Here is a 26,475-nt window from a genome sequence, read left to right on the forward strand (position 1 = left end):
GGCTCTGGCAGTGGAGAGCTGTCGGAGACTTTCCTCACTGTCTCCCCTCGCCAGAGCCTTTCCCCACTGCTTGCGTCTTCCCTTGTGGCGGGGAAAGGCTCCAGCAGCTCCCTACAGAGGTGAAAGGCTCTGGCAGTGGGGAGGCAGCAGCCCATTCTGGGGAAGGTGTTGCTTGGGCATGTAGGGAGCCATGTAGGGTACATACCCACAGGGGGCATGGGTGTCTTTACTTGCCTAAGCCGTGCCTCACCGTCTACAACTGCTATTTATACCCATGCTAGGGGGGCGTGTAGCATATGCACTGCCACAAGAATGCTGTGCAGGGTAGATGCACTTTAAGGAGGGGATTCACAAAAGCCGCCATGCTAGACAAGGCACTGCCTAAACTAACTGGTGGGAGGGGTGTGTGCTACGCCCTGCCCTGCTCATGGAGATAATGCCCAAGTCTGGACAGCATGGAGGTGCCTATCTCTGCTTGAGATCCATGAACCTGGCGGATGCAGGCAGCTGAATGCCTGTCCTGCCTGCCGGGCCTGAACTGGTAGATGTGCTCAGAGACTGGCTAGTTCTACACAAAACAGTGGGGGTGAGGAAAAATGCACATTCCCTTATAACCTTTAGTCCAGTGATTAGGGTGCTCACCTGGGCTGTAGGAGATTCATAGAATATCAGAGTTGGAAGGGACCTCAGGAGGTCATCTAGTCCAACCCCCTGCTCAAAGCAGGACCAATCCCTAATTGTGTGACTAACTCTGCCTGCTCAAGAGAAGGGATTAAAACAGGGATCTCCCATCTCTCAGGTAAGTGCTCTAGCCAACAGTCCCAGAACCTCAGTAGAGGGTGGGGGGGACATCAGACCCCACCTCTTTCTGTGGCCCCACCCTTGTTCCTCCCCCCTGTGTGGCCCGACCCCTTTCCATGGCCCTGCCCCCTGCTCCTCCTCTTCCCCCTGTGGACCCACCCACCTACGTGGCCTCCAACCCCTGCTCCTCCTCTTCCCCCAAAGTCCCACCCCCATGCCCCCAGAACTCACATGGGGGTTTAGGTGGGAGAAAGGCACCTGGGTGCCTACAGGGAGGCAGTGCTGTGCCTGACAGAGGCAGAAACGTAGGCCCTTGGTGCCTACATTTTTGCAGTGAAAGTCCCTAAGTTCAGACACCTCCGTTCAGGAGGCAGCCAGGCAGCGGTTTTGTGGATCACAGTAATGCCTAAAACTGGGAATTAGGTGCCTTGTCTGGGTTTGTGGATCTGGACCAGAACTCCCTAGGCACACAGCTTGCTGGTGTGGCAGACCAAGGGATTTCTGAGCAAGGAAACTGCCTGCAACAAAACGGCTGATGAAATTCAATGCTGATAGATGCAAAGTACTGCACGCTGGAAAACGTAATCCCAACTAAATGTTGGGGTCTAAATTAGCTGTTGCTACTCAAGAAAGAGACCTTGGAGTCAATGTGGATAGTTCTATGACATAGGGTTGCTAACCCTCCAGAATTGTCCTGGAGTCTCCAGGAATTAAAGTTTCAACTTTAATTAAAGATTATGTCGTGTGATGAAATCTCCAGAAAGACGTCCAATCAAAGTGGTCAACCCTGCTCTGAAACATCTGCTCAGTGTGCAGCAGCAGTCAAAAAAAGCAAAAACAGAATGTTAGGAACCCTTCGGGGGATGGGATTTGGGCTTTGAGCTTTGATAAAATATGAATATTTATTACCTGCTTCTGAAAGGCAGTCTTTCCACCCTGCAATCAAGAATAAGAAATGAGAACTCCTCAGAATGAACACTGAATTAGCAGGCAGCAATATTATACAGAATGAAATGTGAGGAATGGAAAGGGGGAAACGGTTATAAGTAAATCTGGTCAAAAATGTGTTTGAAAACTTTTCCTGCAAAAAATATTTAATTGAAATGGTAATTTTTAGAGAAAAAAAAAAGATGATTCTCATGTGGGGATAGGTGAAAATAATAAAAAAAAATGTAAATCAACATTTAGATATATGAGACAATTTTTGTTTCATTTCAAATTAAAATATCAGTTTTCAGACCTTTTTTCCATTTAAACAAACAAAACCATACTTTGTGCTGAAATGTCAATTTGAAATGACAATTTTCATTATTAAAAACTTTTTGGTTCCATTATTATTTTTTTTAAATATTTTGACTTTTTTGGGGGAAAACTAATTTTCAAAAAGCAAAATGTCCAGCACATCTTCCAAAAATCTCTAGTTATAAGTTCTAGTCAAAAGTTACCATGCAATAATGTCAGAAATATATTTACAGTACATGAGCAGTTCTCTTTCAAAGGCTACGCATTGAATAGCGAGTTTACAGAAATTTCCAGTAACTAATATTTATTTCTATATCATCATACTTAACCTGGAGATAACTTTAGTGTATCTTTAAAACAAACAAACAAAAACAAATAACCTCTTTTATTGAAGGTCTAATGCTTCGCTCACTGATGTCCATGGCAAAGCCTCAAATTGTATCATATGGACCCAATTCCAAATCTCACAAGAGAGAAGGGAAAGACCCTAGTTTTGTATCCAACCCAGTTGGAGGAGGTCTGAACCCATTATCATTATTTCCAAAGATTTGAAATAACAACAGGAAATAAATTTACTAATATTAATATTTTGATAATATGCTTTAAGGATTTATTGTATCTTTGATTTCTAGAAATATAAACTTTCCATCTTCAGTGCCTCATGTTCTTACTAGAAAGTAAAGGTTTAGGCACATGCAAAATTTTGACATGCGCTTACGGCCCAATTGCCTTCAATGGGACAAAAACACATGCCTAAAGTTAAGCATGTGCTTAAGGGCTGCCCTAAATAGGGAGACACTTAAATACTAGCATAAAACTTTCCTGAATCAGGCCCTTAGATTTTCCCTTCATTGCATATGTTAAATCTCATACCTTTATTATATTAGATTGTCAGTACCAAGATTAAGGCTGATGGGTCATTTCTATTCAACATTCATGGTTTTAGTCACATATAACTTTTTTTTAAAGTTTCCTTTCAATGTGAAATTCCACATATTTAATATTAACCCAGCCCGCAACACCTTTTAAAAATTTCATTAAAAACCAAACGAAATAAAAAAAACCCCAAAACAAGCAACATCCCCCCAAACAAAGATACAGCTGTGTGCAAAATATTGTGAAAGGAGAGGGAATAACACTTACTATGTTCTGCAGCCCTCTTCTCTAAAAAATAAGCAGAAATAAATACACTATTATTATTACATTTCTTTTCCCCATGGATACACAGTAAAAAGACTATGCCCTTTATGGTCAAAATTTACCCATGGCTCTTCAAACCTCCCCGAGGGACTGCCCTGAGGTACATTGGCAGAGTGGCCAAACAAAGTGTCTGTGTGTCCACTACATGCAAGATAAAGTGACTCTGCTCCGAATGCAAATAGGCATGTGCAAAAGGTGGGGCAGTCCCAGAATGGGGTCCCAGATCTCTTGGCTCCAGGACCCACAAAACCGGTGCACAGTGAAAATGGTCATTGATTGGGTTTCTGAGTTTTAACATGCCCAGCATGACACACCCTGTGCCTGATTTTCAGAAGAGCTCAACACCTACAGTAACCTTTGACTTCAGCTGGAATTGGGATTCCTCAGATCTTAAAACCAGGCTCCAGGAGTCTCCGGGTGTGTCTTCATTGCAGAGCTAACTTGAATAATTGGCACTTGGGTCTGAGCATCTAGGTTAGCCTAGGCTAGGTCTGTGGCCGCTCTGCAAACACATACTCAGAAAGTTCATGTGTCTTCACTACTGTCGCACTCACCCTTGTGCAATACGAGGACTACTGGGGACATATCCCAGGGTTCTTTAGGCTATGCTAAGCTGAGCCATTCTACGATTCTTTTCCAGTGATTTTTGGGAGAACTTGTCTGTCCTTCTGGGCACCCGGGGGAATTATGGGAAGGAACTGGAGGACCATCAGAATTCCAGTGATTTAGCTTGAGCCCTCACTGTAATACCAGCCTGAGTGAAAGCACAGCCCCAACTGTGTGAGCTAGCCTGGGTGGAAGGGACCACTAAACTCAGGCCAGAGGATTGTGTGTGTGAATGGAAGATGGGGCTAGGAGCAACATCTGAGTGAAAGCCAGGGCTAATTCTGAAGTCAAGACATACCCTTGGATTCATTACACAAAAACAGAGGCAATTCAAATCAGTGGTGACATGTGACAATTTGGGCCTTATCCGTGTTGCATATTTCCATTTTATACAACTAAATTTTGGTTCTGCACTGTAGATCTCAGCTGCGAAGTCCAATACACTAAATTTTACATTTTTCCTTTGTTTTGTTCTTAAGAAATGGTAAAAGAAAAAAATGGAGCTTGGATGAACATTCCCATATTAGGATGCTGTAAATTGGGAATCCTTTGTTCAAATCACTTCCAATTTTGCAGAACAAAAATCACCCACAGCTCTAGGGCTGTAATTTTTTTGTGCTGATATCACTGTTTTGGGATTTTAGAGGGGGGAACAAAAACAGACTTTGAAATAATTTGAAAATAAAGTAACCACCTTAACTATGGAGTTATCACCATCACTGTATAACCTTAAAAATGATTTATTAAGAGAACGTCTCTTTATAGTTTACTTCCTTATTTAATGTATTACCTTTTGTTTTCATGAGATAAATTAAGAGGCCAATAAAAAAAACCTGAATAACCAGTATCGTGCACAGAATGGTGATCCAGGGAGATTTCTTCGGGAAAAAAAGTTCTGGAAAAAAAAATTTGAACTGGCATTACTTTGGAAGCAAGGACAAAGGTGAAATGGTTTTTATTACAAATATATACATTTACAGCAGAATTTGGGTGAGACGAGGAATCAGAGATGGCCCTGTTTACACTATGAAAGTGATCAGAAACGGACTTAAAAATGGTTCTAACCAAGATCATTTTAACAGAGATATATGGTATCAGTGAGTAAGTGGGCTTGGCTTGATTCACTGCTGAGATATTGTTCAAGGCTGTGATATCACATATAATAATAAATTATAGTTGAAGTGAAGAGTTTTTGACAAACAACCCACCTGATAAAAATTACCCACACAGAAAACTTTGCTAAAGTGAGGAATACATACATAGTGAGGAATACAGACACATATCAATGGTTTGAGTCTATACTATCTTTATAAAAAAAAATTAGATTTAAAAAGATTTAATTATCTTACTTGCAAATTTCCAGTTTTCCAAAGATGTGGGTTTTTTTGTAATTTAATCTTAACTATGAATTTCTTGGCTTCTGATTCCCCCCAGCCCCCAAACTTTAGAGTTCTTAAAAGATAACATACTCCGATTACTACTACTACTAACATAAGAGAATTATAACAATGTAACATAAACAGTAGGAAAATGTGAGAAAAAAACCACGATTGAGGAATACACAGAAATATCAAAGAAAGAAATAGATGAGACACTGAGAGGAATGAAAAATTAGAAAACATGAAGATTAAATAGGGTGCATGGATTGTGGATGAAATGACTAACCACTCTCTCTGACTGCCTACTGGAAAAAATTAACATATGTTTGAAGAACAGATGCCCAAGGTGGATGGTGAAAGAAAGAAAGAAAGAAAGAAAGAAAGAAGCAGAGATCCTCAGAGTTACAGGCCGATCACATGTTTACCAACTGTGTGGAAACTTCTATAATGGCACTTTTGGCAAACAAGATTTGGATAGTGCTATATTGCAGTTGAATGCTGCATCTTGAGCAAGAAGACTGCACAGCAAACATGAAAGGGATGCAAAACCACCTGATGCTGAACAGAAGGGTCACAAAGGATGCAAAACAGAAAGAAGAAAAAGCTAGAGAGTATGGTTAGTGTTGCTTGATCTTTTTAATTGTTAATTATACTTGTATTGGTTGCCAGTTGATCTGATTAATAGACTAAGGGCAAGATGGTTCTTGTCCTAGAATCTGGCTACAGTGAACTCAAACTAACAAATTCAATATCTTGTAGGGATCCTCGAGGTGTAGGGCGAGGACTCACACACGGTGGGCAAAGCAAAGCCTTAGAGATTTTTATTAAAATCAATAAGAAAGCCAGAAGTGCTCCAAGCCACATAAATAATTATGAATAACATGGCATTGGGATAACTGCGGTATCATTCTTTGCATGAGCTCTTAGATTTGCCTACCCAAACCCTTCCCTGAGGACCTGGTGGTAAGAGACAAAAGACCAGCCCCGCCTTTAGTATGCTGAGTGAGTCCGATGGTCCAGGTTCCTCAATGCCCAAGATTGATGATAGATAACCATAGAGCTGAAGGGTCCAATGATGGAAACCTAACCCCCTCCACATGGTGGTTTGCCCTGTTATAGGGCTGGAGCGCCATCATGATTATTCATGCTAATGCTCAGCCTTCCATGCCCAAATGTGACTTCCTCACCCTCATAATATTGGGGTGCACTTATCCTGTAGGTCAGCATATTTATACATCTTTCCAATTATCTCATTATCATATCCATCACTTCTTATTTAGGTGAGTTTGCAGTGATCACTTCCTTGTTCCTGCGGTTGCTGTTTACTGTTAGATTTCAACTCCTGCTATTGAGGGAGCTATTCCTAGTTCCCCAGAATCTAAGGGTAACTGGCCATTTAGCTATGCCAAAGATCTCAGACCTACTATATTTGACTGTATTTATGCTAACTTACTTAAGCTAATGACTTACAGGATCCAGGCCTGTAGGTTCCTTTTGTTACAGCGGCATATAGTGAAGGCAGACAAGCCCTTATGGGCTACAGTAGTCTACAAAAAGGCATATGAGAGAATGCAACATTAGTGGATCATCAAGCTATGGAAAATGTGCAAAGTTCTGCAGAGGTTCTGCAACAATGAATGGTTAACTGGGACCCTCGACTCTGCCTGGAAGGGAATCTCATTGATGAGGTCCAAATCTTTCAAGAGGATTCCGTAGCATCAAAGTTGTTTGTGGTAGCAGTGCTGCAACTCACAAGGACGCCCTAGGAGACAAATTGCAGTTGTCATATCAGGAAAGAGCCACCACCAGTTAACTATCTGCTATAGAGGGATGATCTGAAAGTGTATGGGCAGTCACAAAGGGAGATACAGAGATTGATGAGATGAATAGAACAGTTTAATGAAGACATAAAGCCATGGTTTGGATCAGCTAAATGTGCATCGGCATCTGTAAAGAGGGGGAAACTGGTTCAGTCTGATGGCGTACAAGTCAACAAAGGCACTATCCAAGATCTCGCTCACTCCGGCCCCTACAAGTATCTCGAGGATCAGGGAACTGTCAGAGGTACAACATAAGGAAATCACAGAAGACATGAGGAAAAAATATTATACACAAATAAAAACTATTCTAAAGACAAATAAGAAGTTTATCTGAGCTATCAGTGTATGGGTGATACCGTAAGTATGGCACACGGCTGGAGTGATAAAGAAAAAATTGGGAAACAAGAAAAAAAATACTAGTAATACATATATTAATGAATGGTAATCAAGATATGGAGAGGATTTAAATCCAATGATGTGATGGAGGAAAAGTCTCTGTATGGGTGGAGTAACGGACAATGAAGAATACAACATGAAAATATATAAGGAGTCAGCTAGAGTAAAAGCCATCTGGTCAGAACAACAGGTGATCGCTGAACGCGTATCCCAGTCCAAGAAAACATAAGAGAAAGGAGAAAGCAAATCACCAGAGAAAGACCCAAAATATGTACACAGAAAGCAATGCCTGGAGAGAGATCAGACCCATTAGTGATAGAAGATTAACAAATTAATGGTTTGTAGATGGTTATCCTCAAAAGAGAGACAGCCGCATTATGGGTGCCCAAGAGTAGTTCTTAAGGCCTAATTACATTTGAAACATAATTGACTAAACACAACTGCTCCCCAAGATACAGAACATGTTCTGAAAATAAAGAGATGGTGAAGCATGTGTTGAGGGCCTGCAGGATCCTGGCTGGGAAAGAATATATGAATAGACACAATGAGGTTGCCAAGCATCTGCATTGGAGTCTCTGTGGCAAATATATATTCAAATGAACCATGCAGTGTTCTAATCACCAAACTGAAAACGTTCTAGAAAATGAAGAGGCTAAGATTTAATGGGATCTGGCAATTGTCACAGACCAAACCGTGCAGGCAAACAGGTTTGAGATAGCTGTTGTAGAAAAGAAGACATACCAGCCAACAGAACTATATAAAAAAAAAGAAATAAGAGAACACAGAGTTCTTCATAATTTGCCATGAATGATCATGGAAAACTAGAACAAAATCAATCCCAGTGATTATTGGAACACTTGGAGGAATGCCTAATGGTATGAATGAGCAGCTCAAAAACACGTTAGGAGTTCAGTATATCATGATTGTTGTCAGCCTCCGGAAGACAGCACTCTTAGGTGCTGGGAGAATTCCAAGGAAAGTGAAAGGAGAATTAGGGCATTTGAACACCCAAACGACAGGAATTCTGTGGAGGGTTTAACAAAACTCCTGATGACCAAACCTGCAGAGTTGGTTCATGGTCATGATTTACTGGACACTCATGGGGATAAATTAAAGTTTTCCCCTTTCTGTGCTTAAAGATTTTCTACAATGTGAAGGATCTTTTGTTTAAAAAAATCCCCATGATGTAATACCGAGGGATAATAATAAATAACCTTGCTCTAATATAGCGCTTTTCATTGGCAGATAAAGAACTTTACAACCTTAACATTACTTTAAAAAGATTCCAGTGGAGAGAGTTCCTTAGTTTTATTTGTTCGTTTGAAGGTATACTGGAAAGGATCCCTTTTCTAGAGAAATCAGCTCATCAAAATATGCTTATTAGACTTCAGCAGGGCTGTCCCACTGAAATAAACAGGGACAGTTCACACCTCTCGGAGCTATTGGTTCAGGCTCTCTTCAGACATAGGCAAGCATTAATGCATTGATTCCACTGAAATCACATTTTGAAGGTTTAATTCAGAACCATAAATGTTAGAGTAGTGTTTCTTAAAAAGTAACTTTAGATGCTGGAAAACAGGTGTGGCAAATAGACAGCAACATCATCATCATCATCATAACACACTAGGGCCCAGGATTGTGGATTGAGGGCTGCCAGTCAGTTTCACCCAAACTATCCAGCAAATAGTTAAGAATAATAAATACATTCCTAGAAATCAGGACAGTTCACAAATGATTCAATTCCCTTAGAAGGTTTAAATTGACAATGAACATTTATTCTGATCAGTTAAACCGGTTTTATTCTGTACGCGGAGATGGGAAACCACACCACTCCCCATCCTCCTGTAATGGAATGGCTGCCCAACTCCAGCAGAACAGGCGTTAAAAGAAGCCCTGGATAGGGCTGCGGCTGGGATAAGGAGTGAGAGCAGCTGAGGGAGTAGCTGACCACAGGTGTGGCCAGCTCAATCAGGGCCCAGCTGGCCCTGATAAGAGGGTTGGGGGGCCAGAAGGTGGAGGAGTCTCACTTCAGTCTTGGAGTGGGAAGGACCTGGCTTCCCTGACCTAGGAGTACAGGGCACCTGGAGCAAAGCAGTGCTAGGGAAGGACAAGTGGAGCTGGGGAGCTTCAGCCTGGCAACTCCCCAGGTTGAGGCCTTGGTAAAGGCCCAAGGAGGTACTGGGATTGCAGAGGAGCAGCCCAGGATAGGCAGTGGCAGCTGGTCCAACCCCCTTGCCGATGATGAGTGGCCATTATAGACTGTAGTTTGCCCCAGAGAAAGGGGGCTAGATGACGACTGGCAGTAGCCACTGAGGCAAGATGGGAATAGGGGGAAGGGGTTCCCCTGGGAGGGGAGACCCAGAGTGTGGGGACTGTTGTGGGGCAGCACCCCAAGGTACGGGGCACTGGGGTCCGGGAGGGACACGGGGCCTGCGGCAGGCGAGACACCGGCCAGCAGAGGGCGCTCCGAGAGCTGGAATCGAGCGAATTCCCGAGGTAACCAGCAGGAGGTGCCATGGCAGCGAGTGTTCGCTCTGCTACGCCTCCATTTTGCCATGAAGCAAAAAGCCAGTCTGCCTCACCTACTGCTCCTTGTACAAACTAGAAATACCGCGCTAGCTGCCATAATCACTGTTTGTCAGTGGCCCCCACCTTCCAGACACATACCCACTCTTAATGAATCCACACCACACATTCTGTGTAGGTTGTGTGCATTGATCAAACGTGATTAGAACTTTGTTTGGTATGAAGCACAGAAGGGAGCTGAGCTATCTGCTACAGCTGGAGTCACCTGAACACACGGTTAAGGAGAGTGAATTATTGGAGCAGAGCTGTTCCCGGAGAACAAGGCAGCTGAAATTTCTGACAGAGGGTTTCACCTGCATACTGTTTGTGACCATCTCACTTCAAGGACTGATGTATGTAGCATAAATAAGACATGTTGCACTAAGAATATACCCAGACTCTGCCTTGGTGATCTCTCCTGGAATGGGCAGCAAACCTGTGAGGCCATGAAATCTGCTACTGTTCAGCTGTGGGGAGACAATAGCTTGGGAAGGAATTAGGCACAATAAGAACATAAGAACAGCCACACTGGTCAGTCCAAAGGTCCATCTAGCCCAGTATCCTGTCTTCCGACAGTGGCCAATGTCAGATGCCCCAGAAGGAATGAACAGAACAGGTGATCATCACATGATCCATCCCTTGTCCCCCATTCCCAGCTTCTGGGAAACAGAGTCTAGGGATGCCATCCCTGCATTGCTGGACCTATGCTCCATGAACTTATCTATTTCTTTTTTGAACTGTGTTATAGTCTTGGCCTTCACAACATCCTCTGTTTGATTATTTATGTACCATTCAATCACTATTCATTAGCATCTATGTTAATGCTTAGTGGCTGTTACTAAGATAGTTGTCATTGGTATAGACATATATTAACGTTGTTAGCCAATTGCAGGTGGGTGCGTGTTGATGGTCACATTGCAGCTTGGACAGTAACTCACCGGCTATATAAATTGTTGATTCCTTTTCTTGTTTGAGGAGTGTGCTCCTAATGGAACAGGACATGTTCTGGTTTGAGGTTTCTGTTATGATTATAGAAGTTTCTGTTTCAAACAGGCCATTCTCCCCTTGGAATTTTGTTTCAGACAGCAACGGTAAATGTTGTCCAGTGAGATCTCTCCAGAAAACCTCAGGCTCTGGGTACCACCCAGCCGATCGGCACACCACTCGGATCCCTCCATCCTGATAACCTTCAACAGAGATGAGAGGACCAGTGCCTAGAGCTGGAGATGAGTGGAATAAAACTGTTTTAATTTTATATTGTGTCATGGTGTTGTAGCCATGTCGATCGCAGGATATTAGAGAGACAAGGCGGGTGAGGTAATAGCTTTTATTGCACCAACTTCCATTGTGGAGAGAGACAAGCTTTTGAGCTTACACAGAGCTCTTCTTCAAGTCTGGGAAACTAACCCCGAGTGTCACAGGTAAATACTAGATGGAACACTCGGGGTTAGTTTCCCAGACCTAAAGAAGAACTTTTTGTAAACTAGGAAGCTTGGCTTTCTCCCCAACAGAAGTTGGTTCAGTGAGAGAGATTACCTGGTCCAACTTGTCTGTTTAATATTATAACATATCAATATTCAGCATAAGGAGTAAGTATTTAAACCTTCAGCACAACAAATGCATGGCAATGCACAACAGAAGCAAATTCGAAAACCATCAAAATGACTTGGGAAGAAGCTAAGATTGGAGCAAGAAACCAACAAAGATGCAACGCAGCACTGAAGGCCCTATGTGCCCCATGGCATAAAGTGCATAAGTCAAGTTAGTCATAAAAAGGCACCTGTCTGGCTTAGGGGGACAGTGTTAGAACAGGAGAAGACAGCCGCAGCCAACTCTATATTGAAGTTCTGGATGTGCATGGCAGCTCAGGCAAATGGATCAGCACTAACTGTGCTCTAGCTGCCTCGCTAAAAGTAAAATCCAGGATGCCACAACATGGGCTTCACTGCCAGCTGCTCCAGTGGGTATGTTCTCAGCATGGGGAAAGCTGCTCTGAAGCCTGGGCCCTGGCATTCCCACTTCTAATTTTAGCGCGCTAGCTACAGGGCGGTTAGCGTGGGTATATCTACATGAGCTACTACTCACACCCCTGGGTGCAATGCAGACAGACCCTTAGTGTCATCCGTTGTTGCTAACAGATGCTCAGGATGTGCTGAGAGAGCAGTATGCAAACACTTCCTCTTGGATGGTGCCAAACTAATGGGAGCCATTAGGCCACTTATTGATGGCCACTCTTTTGAAAAAGAGTAGGGTGCCAGACAGAGACGACTCATGCCTGCCAATAGTGGGGGGCAGAGTGAAGGCAGCTGTCTTCAGCAATGTTACTGAGCATGCTCAAATCTGTGTGAGCATGCTCAGTACAAGCCAAGCAGCAAAGGGGATGTGACCCCACATGCCCACCCCCCACGTGTTGCCTTTTATGCCAGTCCATCAGTGCCCATTTTCAAATCCATTTTAGAGGGTAAATTGCTGAGAAAGTGCAGAGGAGACATCTACCGTCACATTGCAATTTCACAATTTCCTGAGATCTGTAGCAGCTGAGCGTGAGACCAGTGATGGAAAAAGTGTTGATATCTGCTCCTAAATATCTTTTAATGATATATTCAGGAAGGTGTCCTGCAGATTTCATTAGATCTATCAGTGTCCTTTACGATCAGGGACCATGGCTCATCTCTGCTGCTTCTCATGTTTAAACTGGTTCCTATAGTGTAGTTCAGAGTCATTTTCTTCCTGCCTAATGAAAGAAACCTGTGCCAGGGGTTCCCAACCTTTTTCTCTCCGAGGTCCCGCCCCAACATGCTATAAAACCTCCACAGTCCACCTCTGCCACACCAACTGTTTTTCTGCATAGAAAAGCCAGGGCCAGCTTTAGCGGCTAACAAGCAGGGAAATCACCTGGCGTCCCACTCCACATGGGGCCCCGCAAAGCTCAGTTGCTCAGGCTTTAGCTTCAGTCCCATGCAGTGGAGCTTCCACTTTCTGCCCTCGGCCTCAGCAAATCTAATGCCAGCCTTGTTTGGTGGCCTCTCTGAAACTTTCTCGCGGCCCTCCCAGGGCGCCCCGGACCCCCGGTTGAGAACCACTGACCTAGATGATTAAACTCTTTTCATCTCACCTGATTCAAGGCTTGAGCCAAAGCTTACTGAAGCTATTACAACCAGCTTGAAAGACATTGGAAAACCTCTGGTTGATTTCTGTGGGCTTTAGATCAGGCCCTCAGTTTGTACGTAAAAGCAGTGGACTTGACTGTGATATGAGAAATGTTGATTAAGAGATGCACCATTAGTTTGCTTTTTACATTCGTCTGCACATCTCATTGAATGATTATTCGATTGTCTCTCTGCTGTTTCAGCTTCTGACAGCATTTGAGACACCGAGAGAAAACTGGGTCTGGCTGAATAAGTGAAAGGCTAAAACAATGCTGACTGACCAGGAGAAGTCTTTGGAGGAACTGGGCCTTGTGGCGTGAGGCTCATGCTGGCTCCTTTGCTGTCCCTGGGTTCTCAAGATACAGCAGCTATCTCATGGCTAGTCACCCAATAGGATATACCTCTTCCTCTCTTAGGTGAGCCAAAAAGAGTAGAAAGAACACCTTAAATTTAGAAACACATGTATCAAAAGCTTCCAGCTTATTGGGTACTGAGCTGCAAATAAGAAAAAAGAACAATCAAATACTATCACTAAAGGAAATACAAGCACAAGCTACTGACCTGCTACCTTCAGTTCCAATAAGGCATCTTTATAAAAGGAAGCTGACTCAAAATAGCATATGTATTGTCCCTCATCTGCAGGTCTGATATTATGTAACCTCAAGGCGACACTTCCATTTCTGATATTGTCTTTCAGAAACTCTGTCCTTCCTGTATATTCCGGCATCTGATATTCAGTCTGATCCTTTCCATCAGAATAGCGATACACAAGGAAAGAGTAATCAGACCGGAACCATCTCACCTCCATGTCCTCAGCACTCATCGGGGGTGACAAGTGACAGGGTAACACAATGTCCTCACCCACAATAGCAGTGACAGGTTGATCCGGTCCAATGATTGTGAACTGGGCTGTGAAACAAATTCATGACACAAGGAAAATGAACTTTAACAAATTGAGAATATCATATTGCCTCTATATAAATGCATGGTACGCCCCAAATCTTCAATACTGCGTGCACATGTGGTCACCTCATCTCAAAAAAAGATACATTGGAATTGGAAAAGGTTCAGAAAAAGGCAACAAAAACGATGAGGGGTATGGAACAGCTTCCATAGGAGGAGAGATTAATAAGACTGGGACTTTTCAGCTTGGAAAAGGGACAATTAAGGGGGGGGATATGATTGAGTCTATAAAATCATGACTGGTGAGGAAGTGTTATTTACTCCTCCTCAGAACACAAGAACTAGAGGTCACCAAATGAAATTAACAGGCAGCAGGTTTAACGCAAACAAAAGGAAGGATTTCTTCACACAACGCACAGTCAACCTTTGGAACTCTTTGCCAGAGACTGTTGTGAAGGCCAAGACTATAACAGGGTTCAAAAAGGAACTAGATAAATTCATGGAGGACAGGTCCATCAATGCGTATTAGCCAAGATGAGCAGGGATGGTGTCCGTAGCCTCTGTTTGCCAGAAGCTGAGAATGGGCAACAGGGGATGGATCACTTGGTGATTGCCTGTTCTGTTCATTCCCTCTGGGGCATTTGGTACTGGCCGCTGTTGGAAGACAGGATACTGGGCTAGATGGTCCTTTGGTTTGACCCATTGTGACCGTTCTTATGTTCTTAAAGCGATCGATAAAAAATATAAATGGTTACATGTGATCAGAGCTGGCCTCATATTATTATGAAGCCACCTGGTTTCTGATTCAAGCTGAATTTTCAATCCTTTCTGAAATCTTCATACAGTAGAACCTCAGAGTTACAAACACCAGAGTTATGAACTGATCGGTCAACCACACTCCTCATTTGGAACCAAAGGTACATAGTCAGGCAGCAGAGACAAAAATGAAAAAAGAAAAAAAGGCAGCAAATACAGTACAGTGCTGTGTTAAATGTAAACTACTATAAAAGTAAAGGGAAAATTTACAAAAAGATCTGATAAGGTACGGAAACTGCTTCTGTGCTTGTTTCATTTAAATTAAGATGGTTAAAAGCAGCATTTTTCTTCTGCATAGTAAAGTTTCAAAGCTGTGTTAAGTCAATGTTCAGCTGTAAACTTTTGAAAGAACCATAACGTTTTGTTCAGAGTTACGAACATTTCAGAGTTACGAACAACCTCAGTTCCCAAGGTGTTCGCAACTCTGAGCTTCTACTGTACATAGTCAACTTGGAAATAGCCATGGCTCTTTAGGGCCTGCTGCTAATTTGTGCTCATTTTCTCAAGAGGTTTCCTAGTTTCATCTTCCCCACAATGACCTGTCCTTAAAATCTAACCCAGTTGTAAAATGCCTTTTCTGCAGAGACAGAGAAAAAAAAATAGGAGGGAGGATCCACCCAAAGCTTATTCCACTGGGTTTCAAGCTTTGAAACCAAAATGTTAAAATGCTATGAGTCTGTTTTTGACTCTACAATGTGAGCCAAGTGTGGTTTGCAGTCACTTGACAGCACCGAGCAGACTCAGCAAACTCAGCTGGCCCTCGGGAACTGGTGGTGAACGCACTGCGGACATTCCTCCACTTAGTTGGTAGCTGCTCTCATGAGACAGCACCAGATGACGTGGAGGAGGCGGGTGTTCATCTACTTATATTTCGCCCCCCAGGCTATGGTATCTGTACTGCAGAGGAGCATGAATGAATTATCTGCTAGGTAAGTATTACTATCCTCATTTTCCAAATGGGCAAAGAGAGGGTCTGAGAGACTGGTTTAGCAAATATTTCCTTCTGATGGAATTTCATTGTTCCATCGGGGGACCTAAGTACTCTCATCACTGTAATTTCAATTGTTCTGTGCTGGAATGATTTTGATACTGTCTTTGCAATTGCTGTACTTGCAGGGAAAATATGCAGTACAGGTTAAAGAGAAGATGGTCGTTCTTTCTAGCAGCAATGTATATATTTTTAAGTCATCCAAGGGGTGAAAAACTGAAGATTTGCCATTGCTTTTCTCTATAAATTAATGCCCTAGAATGATTACTCATCCAATCTGAACATATATAATTTTCTCTGCCCTCTGCAGGTGGCTACAGACACATCACAGCATCTAATCCTCCTCTAGCAAAATTTCACATTTTCTTATACCAGAGAGAAAACAAGAGGAACTTTTCAATCAGTGCACCTTAGTCTTCTTTGACAAGCATTGCTACTTAGTGTGTTCAGAATAACTCAACACCAAATTGTTCCCCAAGTACCATTACAGAGCTACCACACAATTTCATATACTGGCATCCCTGGAGCAGGGGCAAGGGAGCAGACTTAACATAAGAATGGCCGTACTGGGTCTGACCAAAGGTCCATCCAGCCCAGTATCCTGTCTTCTGACAGTGGCCAATGCTAGGTGCCCCAGAGGGAATGAACAGAACAGGTGATCATCCAGTGATCCATCCCCTGTCATCCATTCCCAGCCTCTGGCAACAGAGGATACAGAGACCATCCTTGCCCATCCTGGCTAATAGCCATTGATGGACCTACCCTCCATGAACTTATCTAGTTGGGTTTTTTTAAACCCTGTTAGTGTCTTAAGGTTGTGTGATGATGTTGTATGGGCATGAAACAGCAGCATAACTATTTGTTTCTTGGGTTTTTGAATTGTGTGCTTTGGTTTTAATTTTAGTAATAATTTTGCTGCAGCTGATGAATTAAAATAAATAAATAAATAAATCAGGGAATGTTCCAGGCATCCCTCGGGAAAAGCCTGGTGATTTCGGTGAACATCAGAAAACCATAAACGGAAATGGGATGGCATCTGGCACATGAATTCTTCTCGGCTTTGATCAAGTGGTAGAATTAAGTAGGCTAAAGTGATGTTCTTTTTCAGAAACTTGTAATTTAATCATATAATTTTGTCCCTATATGCGCCTTAACAGCTAAGCAATGGAATAAGCAAATAAATAATATAAGTAACAACGGGGAGGACAATGAATGAGCGGTATTGTCTACCTGACTCCAAGTTGTGAATTGGTAAATTAATGAAGAAAATGATGAAACCAGGCAGAGAGATGCTTGCTGTGGAGCCATGATGGAGAGATGATAATTTCATTTTCATTGTAACTTGAGAAAAAAAATAAATGAGAGAAAAAAAATAAACAGAATGCGCATAATAAGGATTATGTTATAACTAAATAAATCTTGTGCAGCACATAAACAGCTCATGGAACACTCGGATATGGAGATCCTGATTCAAATGTCCTGATGATTTTATAGCACTATCATCAACTGCATCTCCCCACAGTTGCTTAGCAAGGAACCTTAACAGTGCTCCATGCTGTAGAACCAGGAGTTAGTGAAGCACTATGGCCCACTTCCACAAAGGTCCTTAGGTGCATTAATCCCAGATTTAGGTTTAGGGTCCCTGGAGTGGGGAGATCGGAGTTGGTTTCCCACCTCCCAAGTGAGTGCACGAATCATTGGGCTACAGAATCATTTTTCTATGGCCCAATGACTATTTATTTATCGGAAGTGGAACAGTTTCACTAGCTGAGGTTGAGGGAGCCCTACGTCAGCCCAGCTGAGGGCTCAAACCACTGGGGTAAAAGTTAAAAGACAGACTCCTCCTCCGGTCATTTTGTGTGGAACGAGGCAGGCTCCTAATGCATTCTTCAGAAGAACTGACGTAGGCAGGTACGCCACATGGCTCCAGGAGAGGAGTTCCCAGGAATGGATTTTAAGCAGAGACAGGCACCTCCCTACAGCCCAATGCCGCCAATGGTTTTAGTTTATTATCCATTTATTGTGTGATGCTATGATTAATCAACATGTGATATTATATATATATATATTCACTAAATAGAGTTAATTTGTAGGATTATAGAAGTATAAGACTGATCACTATTTAGAGGGAATCATGTATTAGATATAAGTAAAATAAACTGAAATGCAAAAACTGTAGGCTGAGGCTTCCAAGATGTTAGCTTAGCTATTTTAGCCCTTGGAGATAAGAAATGCTAACAAATAAATGACTGAGGAATAACCTGATGCCATAAGATTATGGGAAAAGAGGTACCAAGTGGTAATAGCTGGAAATTTAATTTTAAATTATAAAAATGCTGTAGAAGCACATCTCTGTCTCCAACACGTGTTTTTAACCACAGGATACAGGTGGTGCATCAGTGCTAATGCGAATAAAGAGAATCTACACAGCCTATAGATTAGGGGTCCCTTGTCCTTCTAGGGGCACAGACCAAAAAGGAAAAGAGAGCTGACACTTTCATGTAAATGTGCAGAATGTAGGTATAGACAGAATCACATTCTAAAAAAGGGTGCCCAGGATGGGAAAATTGAGCTTCCTATGTGAAAACTCTAGCAGGGACCATCCCTGTACTAATGATCAATCCATGAGAGAGCCATCAGACTCTAACACCATCTACGAGGATTTGAGGATGTCTGTAATTATAACTAGTGCATGGATATATTTAGGAATTGTATATGCTGTGACATTCATCAATTGGTTGACAACTGCTAAAAGATAGTGGACCTTGTACTTGTGATTATATGTGTTACTTACCTATGGTTTCATGTATTCCTATGGATTCTAGATCAAACAGATAACTGTTTAACTTCTAACAAATTTATTTGAGCATAAGCTTTCGTGACCTACAGCTCACTTCATCGATGCATGTAGTGGAAAATACAGTGGGGAGATTTTATACACAGAGAATATGAAACAATGGCTGTTACCGTACACACTAGAACAAGGGTGATCAGGTAAGGTGAGCTATTACCAGCAGGAAAGTGGGGGGGGGCAATTGTGCCACTTATTACAAGAAGCCCAGGGAACTATAGAAGTTGCTGAGAAGGCACGTGAGGAGGCAACCTGAAATATCAGTTTATCTCAGGAAAGACCAAAAGTCTTTGCAACCTGAAATTCCAGCAAATAATTTTGATATCTTTACGTCAACTGAGCTAGAAGCAATAATGAAAAGAACTAGTGGCATAACTGATCCTGAATCTGGTATGCCCACCAGAGCCCAAGCCACTTTAGAGCCAAAACCAAAATCTCCACAGAAACCCATGCCAGTGCCAGACCTTTCTAAGGTGCAGGCACCTACCCCAGCCAAAAGAAAATGTAAACGGTTACAGCAAAACTCCCTGTGACAAAGTGGGGTTTCCCCCTTGTTATATTGTATGAGTCTTACTGTTGTGCATGAACACTGTGTGTACCTCAGTTTCCCTGTGTATTACACCAATGCCTAGGTGGTGGGAATAAGGATGTGTGACTTTTGCTGAGGCCCTCAGGGGCAGGCGAAGCTGCTCCAGCTGCCTGCACATAAGCGATGGACGATGGATGGTGCCCTTCCTAACCTGAGAACCAGGAAGGGGATGTGACCAGGTGACACTTTGTCCAGGAAGCGAGACAAAAACCAGGAGGAGGGGCAACAGGCACGTGGGAGGTCACGGCAGTCTGCTGTTGCGGATTTGAAGGGAGGGGGAGAGAAAGGGGAAGTCTGAGGCAGCCAGCTTGGGGTCCCCCCCAAGATGGACTTTGCTGAAAGTCACCGATTTCTGTGCTAGCAAGATCTGTTCTATGCTGTGTTCCTGTCGACTAATAAACCTTCTGTTTTACTTGCTGGCTGAGAGTCACTGCTTACTGTGGAGTTGGTGTGCAGGGCCCTCTGGCTTCCCCAGGGGCCCGTCCAAGTGAACCCGCCAAGGGGAAGTGTATGGTATGAACAGGAATGCTGAATGCTCTGAAGTCAGACCCAGGAAGGCTATAGCCCAAGAGGCTCCTTGCCCTGGGCAGCATGCCCTGAGGGGAGTCACACTGGCTTCCTGGCTGGCTTCATAGAGAGTCAAAGTCCCAGAGCATCGGGCCTGTAACTCCGTCACATTTCCCACCTAAATTGTCTACTGTAGAAGCTGCCCAGCCTTGGGAGGTACCAGTTCCTCTAAAGGGAAAGGGACCCCAGACTCCCCAAGATAACTGGTGAAGAGCAGAAAGCATCAAATTTCTAATGTGGTCATGTCTCTCCAATAGCCATAGTGAGGGGCAGCCATTTCTAACAGATTTGCCTTCACAGCAAGAGACATTTATCAGTGACAATACCTGGGATAAAAAGAAAAAGGAGTACTTGTGGCACCTTAGAGACTAACGAATTTATTAGAGCATAAGCTTTCGTGAGCTACAGCTCACTTCATCGGATGCATCCGATGAAGTGAGCTGTAGCTCACGAAAGCTTATGCTCTAATAAATTTGTTAGTCTCTAAAGTGCCACAAGTACTCCTTTTCTTTTTGCGAATACAGACTAACACGGCTGCTACTCTGAATCCCTGGGATGTGTGTATTTAAGTTTGTGTTTAATGGCAAGATATAAAATAGATTTTAAAAATAGCTATCCCAATGCTAGGAAGACAATTACCAACACAATCCAACCAGGGGAAAAAAAACAAAAAAAACCCCTAGAACTAAAATTTCCACACCTCAGCTCCCTGAAAACCTTAGTCCATAATAATATTATAATAATGATAAATAAATGCACACCTTTGCTTATTCCCCTGAGAACTTCAACTCTGCTTGAACATCTGTCTTTATGCAAACTACTTCTACTGAGGTTTTCTTTTGGGGTATAGAAAGAGAAAAAGGGAGGATTGAAAAAGAGAAAAAAAATAGATGGTATTGTGACAATCAGGGTCCAGACACCCCAGAGGAAGAACAGGGGTGCTGAACCCCACAGAATAAGGAATCTTTTTGTTCGGTGTTGGTACTGCACCTAGCACTATAGGTCCTGACCATGACAGGGATTCCCCGGTGCTACTACAATTCAAATAAATAATAACAACAACAATTAAGAAGTAACCACAGCTCACCTATCTGATGGATCCCGGGCAGAAGTTTCCCAGTGTTTTCAGGTTTCAGAGTAGCAGCCTTGTTAGTCTGTATTCGCAAAAAAGAAAAGGAGTACTTGTGGCACCTTAGAGACTAACAAATTTATTTGAGCATAAGCTTTCGTGAGCTACAGCTCACTTCATCGGATGCATTCCAGTGTTTTCATGATCTCATCAGTTCTTACAGCTTCTCTTAAGTCTTCATCTCTTCTCTCCCATTGCAAGCAAGTATTTCCATTTATGAGCCTGAATAATTAATTATTTAGATCCGCTTCTTCTCGCGGATTTAATTGAAAGGTTTGGTTTGATTTCCACTGAACAGAAGTGTCTCTCTCTTGATGCTTTGACCCACTCAGAAAATAAATGCGGAGAAGTAACAGGAACAGTACAGTCATTCAGCCCTTAAAGACGCACACCCAGTCCTACCGAAAGATAAGTTTCCGTGGCGGCAGCAGGCTTATTTTCCAGGGAGCTCATGTTCAGCTGATTATCCACCAGGCTCTTTTCCAGGTATCCCTCTTCGGATGAAGGTAACAGGTTTGAGGATCCTCTTTTGCTGTTCTTCAAAATGTTACTGACTTTTTTGTTTTTCAACTCTTTTTTCACCTCACTCCCAGAACAAAGCCTCCCTTAGAACACCCATGAAAAAAAATTTGTTGTTGCTCATCTGGCATTTATGGTAATATTTTTATTACTTCAAGATCTAAAGATCAACGCCCAGCCAGTATCTGTTCTCAGACAGAGTTAATCTGTAACTGAAAGGAGAAATTATAAAGTAACATGAGGATAGTCAACTACAGAGTGATCTTGGCATAAGACAACACAGATTGGAACTATTACTGTTCATATGAACTACATCCCACATCGAACATCAGCATTCCTCCAAATAAAGCAGCAGTCCCCAAACTTTTGACAGTCCCGCCCCTCCCTTGCCCCTGTCCGCTTCGCACCCAGGAGTGGGGCTGCAGCCAGGGGCTGAGGCTGGGGGCAGGGCCATGCCAAGGTTAGGGACGGGGGCCAGGAGCCGGGGATGTGGCTAAGGGTAGGACCGGAGCAGAGCGGGGCTGGGTGGTGCTCCCTCCCTGCCCCTCATAGGGGCTGGCCTAGGCCCTGCCTTGCTCCCCCCACCCAGACTTTCCTCCATGCCCCGCTAGGGGGGCATGCCCCCAGTTTGGGGATCTCTGAAATAAAGGCTACTGATCACCAGGCACAATGCAGGGATGTCTCTGGAAAACAATACACTGAATCAGATCCCCAATATGGCAACAATCAGAACAATGAGGGGAAAGAACTCTTTTTAGGCTGGAGAGTTTTCCTGTGCCGTGTGCGTGCGATGCATATAGAATAGCCTATCTACATATACAGAACTGTCAGCAGACACATCTGTCATTTCTTTTCTTTTCTAAAATAGCATGCACACCTTCTGAATTTTCTGCTGTACTCCAATTACATTTCCCCAACACACTTATGTTTCATTTGCAGATTTCTGCCAGCAGAATGTGACTGTCCCCTCCTCCACTTTATGGAGATGGGATATGGAGGGGGGAGCAGGAGGACATCCTGATATCAGCACCCTTCCCCCAGCAAGCAGGAAGCTCCCGGGAGCAGCTCCAAGGCAGAGGGAAAGGTCAGGAGTAGCACGGCAGTGGGGGGATGGCCACCTGAACTGCTACTAGGCAGATGCCAAGCCATATACCTTACAGGGAATTTAAGAAAAAAGAAAAGGAGTACTTGTGGCACCTTAGAGACTAACAAATTTATTAGAGCATAAGCTTTCGTGAGCTACAGCTCACTTCATCGGATGCATTTGGTGGAAAAAACAGAGGAGAGATTTATATACACACACACAGAGAACATGAAACAATGGGTTTATCATACACACTGTAAGGAGAGTGATCACTTAAGATAAGCCATCACCCACAGCAGGGGGGGGAAAGGAGGAAAACCTTCCATGGTGACAAGCAGGTAGGCTAATTCCAGCAGTTAACAAAAATATCAGAGGAACAGTGGGGGGTGGGGTGGGGGGGAGAAATACCATGGGGAAATAGTTTTACTTTGTGTAATGACTCATCCATTCCCAGTCTCTATTCAAGCCTAAGTTAATTGTATCCAGTTTGCAAATTAACTCCAATTCAGCAGTCTCCCGGAGTCTGTTTCTGAAGCTCCCTTGCCGAAGTATAGCCACCCCCAGGTCTGCGATCGAGCGACCAGAGAGATCGAAGTGTTCTCCAACCGGTTCCCGAATGTCACAATTCCTGACGTCTGATCCGCGTCCATTCACTCCTCTACGCAGAGACTGTCCAGCCCAGCCAATGCACACGGCAGAGGGGCATCGCCGGCACACGATGGCATACACCACACTGGCAGACGCGCAGGTGAACGAGCCCCCGACAGTGTGGCCGATGCGATTAGGCCCTATGATGGTATCCCCTGAATAGATATGTGGACAGAGTTGGCAACGGGCTTTGTTGCAAGGATAGGTTCCTGGGTTAGTGGTTCTGTTGTGTGGTGTGTGGTTGCTGGTGAGTATTTGCTTCAGATTGGGGGGCTGTCTGTAAGCAAGGACTGGTCTATCTCCCAAGATCTGAGAGAGCGATGGCTCGTCCTTCAGGATAGGTTGTAGATCCTTGATGATGCGTTGGAGAGGTTTTAGTTGGGGGCTGAAGGTGATGGCTAGTGGCGTTCTGTTGTTTTCTTTGTTGGGCCTGTCCTGTAGTAGGTGACTTCTGGGTACTCTTCTGGCTCTGTCAATCTGTTTCTTCACTTCAGCAGGTGGGTATTGTAGTTGTAGGAATGCATGATAGAGATCTTGTAGGTGTTTGTCTCTGTCTGAGGGGTTGGAGCAAATGCGGTTATATCGTAGCACTTGGCTGTAGACAATGGATCGAGTGGTATGATCTGGATGAAAGCTAGAGGCATGTAGGTAGGAATAGCGGTCAGTAGGTTTCCGATATAGGGTGGTGTTTATGTGACCATCGCTTATTAGCACCGTAGTGTCCAGGAAGTGGATCTCTTGTGTGGACTGGTCCAGGCTGAGGTTGATGGTGGGATGGAAATTGTTGAAATCATGGTGGAATTCCTCAAGAGCTTCTTTTCCATGGGTCCAGATGATGAAGATGTCATCAATGTAGCGCAAGTAGAGTAGGGGCATTAGGGGACGAGAGCTGAGGAAGCGTTGTTCTAAGTCAGCCATAAAAATGTTGGCATACTGTGGGGCCATGCGGGTACCCATCGCAGTGCCGCTGATTTGAAGGTATACATTGTCACCAAATGTGAAATAGTTATGGGTCAGGACAAGGGAGCTGATGGGGGGGGCTGCCAGCCTCCCCGGTTCTAATCCCCATGAGGAGGGGCTGCTCTTCTAGAGAATCCTGCAAGCAGTAGACAAAGCAGGCAGCTACCAAATGATGTTATAGGGGAGCATTGCGCAACTTTAAACAAGCATGTTCCCTAATTGATCAGCAACATAACAAGGAAACAACATTAACCAGGACAACGTTAAGTGAGGAGTTACTGTACGTGATATTTTGTTCTTATGCGCCTCTTTGTTCCTGAGCCTTTAGGGTGCAGTATGGCCAGTTCCACCAAAGCTGGAGCCTAAACACCTGAATGAATCTTAGTCTACCCTCATACTTTTTCTACGCTTATTGAAAATATGAAATAAGAGAAATTCAAAGTATGACTCCAACCGGCTCACTTGCATACAGGTCAGTCGGCCCTTTGAATTGGTGGGAATGGATTTAATAGGGCCATTCCTGGCAACAAAGGAGGGATGCCGGTATATACTGACAGCCACAGACTTAGATGGGTGGAAGCATTTCCACTTCGAAATAAGTTGGCATATGAGGTGTCAAAAAAAAGTAGGAAATTATACAGCAGCTTGGATGTCCACAGTGTATACTGACATCTGGTGGGCCAGAATTCAATAATGAGGTAAACACTTTTTTCTGAGGTTGTTTTTGACTATGTCCTCAACCACACTTTCAGATCACAAATAGCTGACAGTGACAATGGGCTTCATTGCCCTGGTGAGTTTTTCTTTATGGACATTTTTGCTGACAAGTTTCTATGAACTCCCACTCCGCTTTGGCAAGGATTATGGCGGCTCACCCCATCCGGGTGGAATGAGAATAACATTTTATTCTTTGGTCTCTTTTTACCCACCAAACCCGTCCAAAGGAAAGTTTACGGCAGAATATTTTTTCTTTCAGTAGAACCTAGAGATCTGCAAAAAAATTGGGAATAAAGCATAGCTTCACCAGCCCATACCACCCACAAGCCAATGGGCTGGCTGAAAACACAAACAAATCCAACCAAAGGTAGTTTTAGGGCTGGGGAAATTACAGTATTAAGAGCGAGGAGAATGCACTAGGACAGAAGCTACAAACTGCTTCAAAACTTCAGTACATTGCAAGTCCACTTGGCTTTTATTTCAATCGCCCCAATAAACTAGGATGGCCTCTTTATGCTTTTTGGACTGAACTAGGATGGCCTCTTTATGCTTTTTGGACTGTGTTCAATTTCTCTCAGGAAAGACAGTCCTTTCCCCCCCCCCCCGCAAGCGCTGCTGCCCCTCGCAGCGGGGAAAGGTGCAGAATCGCTGCCCCCGCCCTTCCAGGCACGGAGCAGACTGGGGGGTGGGGGGGGACGGAGGGGAAGAAAATAATGTTACTTGCACCACTGCCCCCATCCCCCGTCCACACCACCACATCTGCCCCTCCACCAATCCCCCACACCAGTTCCACCCCCCCCATCCGCCTCCCAGCCTCACCTCTGCTCCTTCGGCAGCTCCTGGGGCTCTTCACCCCCCCCCTGGCCTGGGGGGGCGGTGGGGTCCCCTCTCCTCCTTGCCAGGCCCTGTGCTGGGGGAAGAGGCAGGGGCTGGGCTGGCTGCCACTTGCCGTGCGGAGGCTGAGAGGGGAGGAGAAAACAGCTGAGCTGCGCTCATGTGATTTCAGGGAATTTCCTCCCCCCCCCCGTCCCCCACACTTACCAATATTTACAACTTTGCTGTTTCCTGGGCAGGCCGCAGGGACCCGAACATGCTCAGTAACCTCCACTGAAGCCGCAGCCCCCACTTGCATCCCAGCCAGCTCCCTGCACAGCTTCCATGGGAGGAGAGATGAATCACACCAGGACTTTTCAGCTTGAAGAAGGGAGATGACAGAGATCTATAAAGTCATGACGGGTGTGGAGGCCGTAAATAAGGAAGTGTTAGTTACGCCTCATAACACAAGAACTAGGGGTCACCAAATGAAATTAACAGGCAGCAGGTTTAAAACAAACAAAAGGAAGGATTTTTTCACACAATGTACAGTCAACCTGCGGAACTGCTTGCCGGAGGATGTTGTGCAGGCCAAGACTATAACAGGATTAAAAAAAAAAACTAGATAAATTCATGGAGGACAGGTCCATCAATGGCTATTGGCAAGGATGGTGTCCTGAGCCTCTGTTTGCCAGAAGCTGGGAATGGGCGACCAGGGCTGGCCTAGGGAAAG

At 44.0% G+C, this 26,475-nt stretch overlaps 2 protein-coding genes across 2 annotated transcripts in view; one reads left to right on the forward strand and one right to left on the reverse strand.

Moving 5' to 3' along the window:
* Positions 1-25,888, reverse strand: part of LOC119843331 (butyrophilin subfamily 1 member A1-like) — a 29,359-nt gene extending 3,471 nt beyond the window's left edge. The window contains exons 1-7 of the mRNA XM_038372555.2: positions 25,749-25,888; positions 17,096-17,206; positions 13,720-14,067; positions 10,948-11,229; positions 4,640-4,744; positions 3,187-3,207; positions 1,711-1,737 (exon numbers count right to left, since the gene is read on the reverse strand). Of these exons, the coding sequence (XP_038228483.1) occupies positions 1,711-1,737; positions 3,187-3,207; positions 4,640-4,744; positions 10,948-11,229; positions 13,720-14,067; positions 17,096-17,201 (889 nt within the window). The 5' untranslated portion in view covers positions 17,202-17,206; positions 25,749-25,888. The remainder of the gene's footprint in view (positions 1-1,710; positions 1,738-3,186; positions 3,208-4,639; positions 4,745-10,947; positions 11,230-13,719; positions 14,068-17,095; positions 17,207-25,748) is intronic.
* LOC119843336 (butyrophilin subfamily 1 member A1-like) overlaps positions 1-26,475 on the forward strand; it is a 1,931,986-nt gene that overhangs the window by 557,013 nt on the left and 1,348,498 nt on the right. The window lies entirely within an intron of this gene.

Source organism: Dermochelys coriacea, chromosome 14 (assembly GCF_009764565.3).
Source record: "Dermochelys coriacea isolate rDerCor1 chromosome 14, rDerCor1.pri.v4, whole genome shotgun sequence".
Lineage (NCBI taxonomy): Eukaryota > Metazoa > Chordata > Testudines > Dermochelyidae > Dermochelys > Dermochelys coriacea.